Raw genomic sequence first — 4,071 nt, 5'->3', positions numbered from 1 at the left:
TTGGATTATCCAAAAACAAAAATGTCCATACTTTTAAAATGATGTCGTAAGTGTTAAATGCATCACACTGTATATTATTATATTATGTACCACTGTATATTGTAAATATTATAATTTATACACACATATTTTTAAGCTATATATTTTAATATTTGCTGTAAATTGTTCACAACTGTGTGGTAACAATTTAGCAGAAACCGTGAAGAAATAAAGTCAAAAACTTTTAACTGAACATTATTTTCATATATTTTAAAGAGAAGAAAAAAATATCAACTAAAAATATCAAATAAAAGTCTAAACACTTGTATAGTTGTTTTTAGTATTAATTTAAAATAATTTTCACAGAATTAAATTTGTATGAATATATTTAATTGATGTGTTATGTATAAATATTAAGAATCAATGAAAAGAACAAAAATGTTTCAGAATGTCACAGACATAATCATGTAACACCAGTTAGAAACTAGATTGGTCAAGCTTCTGCTAGGATAAATAAAATAATTAAAAGATATATCTGCATTATTAGTTCAAACTATATTATTATAATGTTCCGCCTTCCAGATACATATACATTAAATACCAAACTATCATTCAATTAGTGTATTACTGTATTAGATGTTTAACTTAATCAACTATGTATTATTATAATTTAACAGTAAGCATTGTTTATATTGTAAATATTTTAACTACTAATTCAAAAATTAAAATAGAAGCTTAAGGAAAAAAAAGATTTGGTAATCAATATTAATGTCTACTGTAAAATAATACAAATTAATATAACTATGTACTATAATTAAGGTATACATAAATTATAAATATCACAACCTGAAAATATTTCAATAATATTATGATTTACACAATATTTACAGTTGCGAAAAAAACAATGATAAATAACAAACAACAAAGTTCATAATATATAAAAAAATTACTATGATAATGGCGATACATAAAACAGATAATGAAACAAATCTTAAATTGAAAAAAAATAAGCGTATAGTTTGTGTTTTAAATACTGAGTATAAATTAAGATAAGAAACAAGTTAAAAATATTAAATATCAACAAAATAATAATTGTTATTACACAATGTTCTTAAAAATGTATATTTTTAAACTTTTTAATGGGTTCAATATACCATCTACCATTATACCCAATATATTAACTGTACAGACAAGTTAATTTTCACTCATAAACTAAATCAGTGGTTCTCAATCTGAAGAATTTAAATACCAAATGGACTTTAAATTAAGATAGTTAGTTCCAATTTTTACCTATACAAATATACTTTATTAAATAATACAAGTGTTGATTTTAAGTAACTGAACTCATAAGTAAAACAGAAAATAAAAATAAATAATATTATTTATGTGTTTGTATTGTTCTATCAATAAAAGGTTTAACAGGACTTACAATTGTGTAAAATAAATATAAAATAAATATTTGTCTGTATTAAGGATAAAATTTTGATGCTAATTCAGTAGATAATAACAGACTAAGAAACACTGATTTACATAAACGTTTACACATTTTAATTTTATATTTTGTTTATTAATATATACAAAATTATCTAAAATAAATTGATTTAATTAATTAATATTATAATTTATAATACATATTATATTAGACCAGTACCAATAAGTGTATATCCAAGCAAATAGGAAAAATAATAGTATACAAAAACTTAATTTGTAATTAACATAAAACAAAATTAAACAATGGTAAGATATGAATAATAATAAAAAAAATTGAATAAAGACCATTGCATTATTTGTAAACAGTTAAAATAGTTATTATAACAGAAATTACCTTTATTATATTTATGTGTATTGAATTAACTGATAAAAAATAAATATTTAGTATTTGGCGAAAAATGTATACAATTTTAGGTAAAACTTGAAATAAAAAAAATATTTAAAAATTTGATTTAATGGGGAATAACAGAAACATAGATGAATCACAATGATAATAAAATAAAAATTACTATAATAATAATTAATTTAATGTATTAAATGTTATTACCTATATACACATTATAAATATTAATGAATATACAAAAATCTATGGAAAAATCTAATACTAAATTTAAAAAATATCTTTAGTTCATTTTTAAATTACTATTAAAATATTCAATCTAATAAATATTATTTTCAATAAATTTACCCTACTATAAGCTTAGAAACACTAGGTTTTATAGGATGTGGATTTTTTTTTTATACTATTAAATACTCCAAAATAATTTAAGTTAATCTACTATATACATAAAATGGTATGATGTTAAATGTCATGTTCTCTGTCATGGTCTCTCTGTTATAATGTTAATTTAGTTAGTATTTATAATAAGTTTCATTTACTTAAAGTATCTTTCAATTATTGACATAGGCAATGAAATAAAATTATGAAGATATAATGATAATTTGTCCTAAGTTTATAACCATCCTTAATAGTCCTAATAGATGACACATTATGATTACAGCCAACTATTCAAATCTTCAATCTAAATATTCGTATGTAGCAGAAACACTCTAAAAAAAAATTATATTTATTAATTAATATTTATACCTTACAATTTCTGAATAGTAATATTTTACCTCTAATTCAGGTGTATTTTCATTTAAATGTGATATATGACATGATCTGCATAATAAATGAGAATCTAATGGATAACATCTCTTATCAGGTTCATCTGTTAATTGCATTCCACACTCCTAAAAATTATAACTTCAATAAGTATTTTAATTATTTTAATTAATTTGAAAAATATGGACCTCGCAAATAAAGCAATCAACGTGAAAATCTTTATCCATTGATACAACTCGTACAGTTTCCTCAGTACCCTGAAACAAAAAAAAATTAATGTAAAATTGAATACCAGTCTGCAAAAATAAACCTAATAATAATTACTTCAACTGGTGTAATTCCTTTTCCACAAGATGCGCATTTAGGAGCATATTTCCTGTAAGTAATTAAAATATATGAATATGTTTATATTTGTAAAATAATACAACCATGTTAATTTGCAAGCTATTAACAACAATATTTCTGGAAAATAAAGAAGATTGGTAAGTCTGTGACATTTTGGTTGGCAATGAATTTTTTTATTATTTGCAAATCATTTAAAATTATGTTATTATATTATACTTATTATTTAAGAGGACGTTATACCCACATGCGTTGTCTCCGCATTACAAATGCACAACATAACAAAAACTGTTTTGCACGGGAAAGAACCAAGAAGGCTACAATCATAACTATGAAACGAGATTTTCACCACATAAAAAGGAGAACTTTGGCTGTACAACGTTTTTTTTTTATTTTTTTGATATCATTTATATGAAAAAAGTTTCTCAAATTTGAAAAACACAAACAATAACGGTTTCTAAAACAGTAAGAACTTTTTTTATATAATATGATATCAAAAAAAAATAATAAGGTTACACAGCCAAAGTTTCTTCTTTTTATGTGGTGAAAATCTCGTTTCTTACATGACCATAGCCTTCTCTGTAAAACAGTTTTTGCTATGTTGTACATTTGTAAGATGGAAACAACATATGCAGGTGTAGCGTCCTCTTAATATGAAAAATTATTAACATTTCATACTAACAATAGAATTATGAAAAAATAAAAAAATAGTGTATATTAGAGAATATTATAGGTCTGTAAACTTGGACTGTCGCCGGTTTTGACTAAGAACAGCAGTATATAAGCAGATATGTCCCAAAAATTCTGAGAAATTTTAAATTAATTAATTTCTAAGATTTCATTAAACAAAATTATAATCAATAATCAATTGCTTTAACACATTCACGACCGAAAGTAAATCCAAGTGCTCTTTAAAAAAGCAGGTAAGTGGATGTCGCTCTGCTGTACAGTAGGTCACAAGTGGGTCATTGTATAATGGATTGTATTAGACTTGAATTCAATGATATAATATCATTGTATAAGAAAAACGATTCTGAGTGGAAACGGTTTGTCAGTCTGGATATTTTATATTATATTGTTATTATTTATTTTATCATGTATAAGTTGAATTAATATTAATATTATAATTTTTTATTCGTTTCTATGGTGATAAA

The 4,071-nt window shown here is 22.8% G+C and overlaps 1 protein-coding gene across 1 annotated transcript in view; it reads right to left on the bottom strand.

The window, feature by feature from the left end:
• Positions 1 to 2,159: 2,159 nt before the first annotated feature.
• Positions 2,160 to 4,071, bottom strand: part of LOC100164991 (Wilms tumor protein 1-interacting protein) — a 13,053-nt gene continuing 11,141 nt past the window's right edge. The window contains exons 6-9 of the mRNA XM_001951006.5: positions 2,900 to 2,951; positions 2,764 to 2,832; positions 2,587 to 2,703; positions 2,160 to 2,520 (exon numbers count right to left, since the gene is read on the bottom strand). Coding sequence (XP_001951041.1) covers positions 2,488 to 2,520; positions 2,587 to 2,703; positions 2,764 to 2,832; positions 2,900 to 2,951 — 271 coding nt within the window. The 3' untranslated portion in view covers positions 2,160 to 2,487. The remainder of the gene's footprint in view (positions 2,521 to 2,586; positions 2,704 to 2,763; positions 2,833 to 2,899; positions 2,952 to 4,071) is intronic.

The sequence above is a fragment of the Acyrthosiphon pisum genome, chromosome X (assembly GCF_005508785.2).
Source record: "Acyrthosiphon pisum isolate AL4f chromosome X, pea_aphid_22Mar2018_4r6ur, whole genome shotgun sequence".
Classification (NCBI taxonomy): domain Eukaryota; kingdom Metazoa; phylum Arthropoda; class Insecta; order Hemiptera; family Aphididae; genus Acyrthosiphon; species Acyrthosiphon pisum.
The sequence above is the reverse complement of the archived record's forward strand: the minus strand, read 5'-3'. Positions and strand labels throughout refer to the sequence as shown.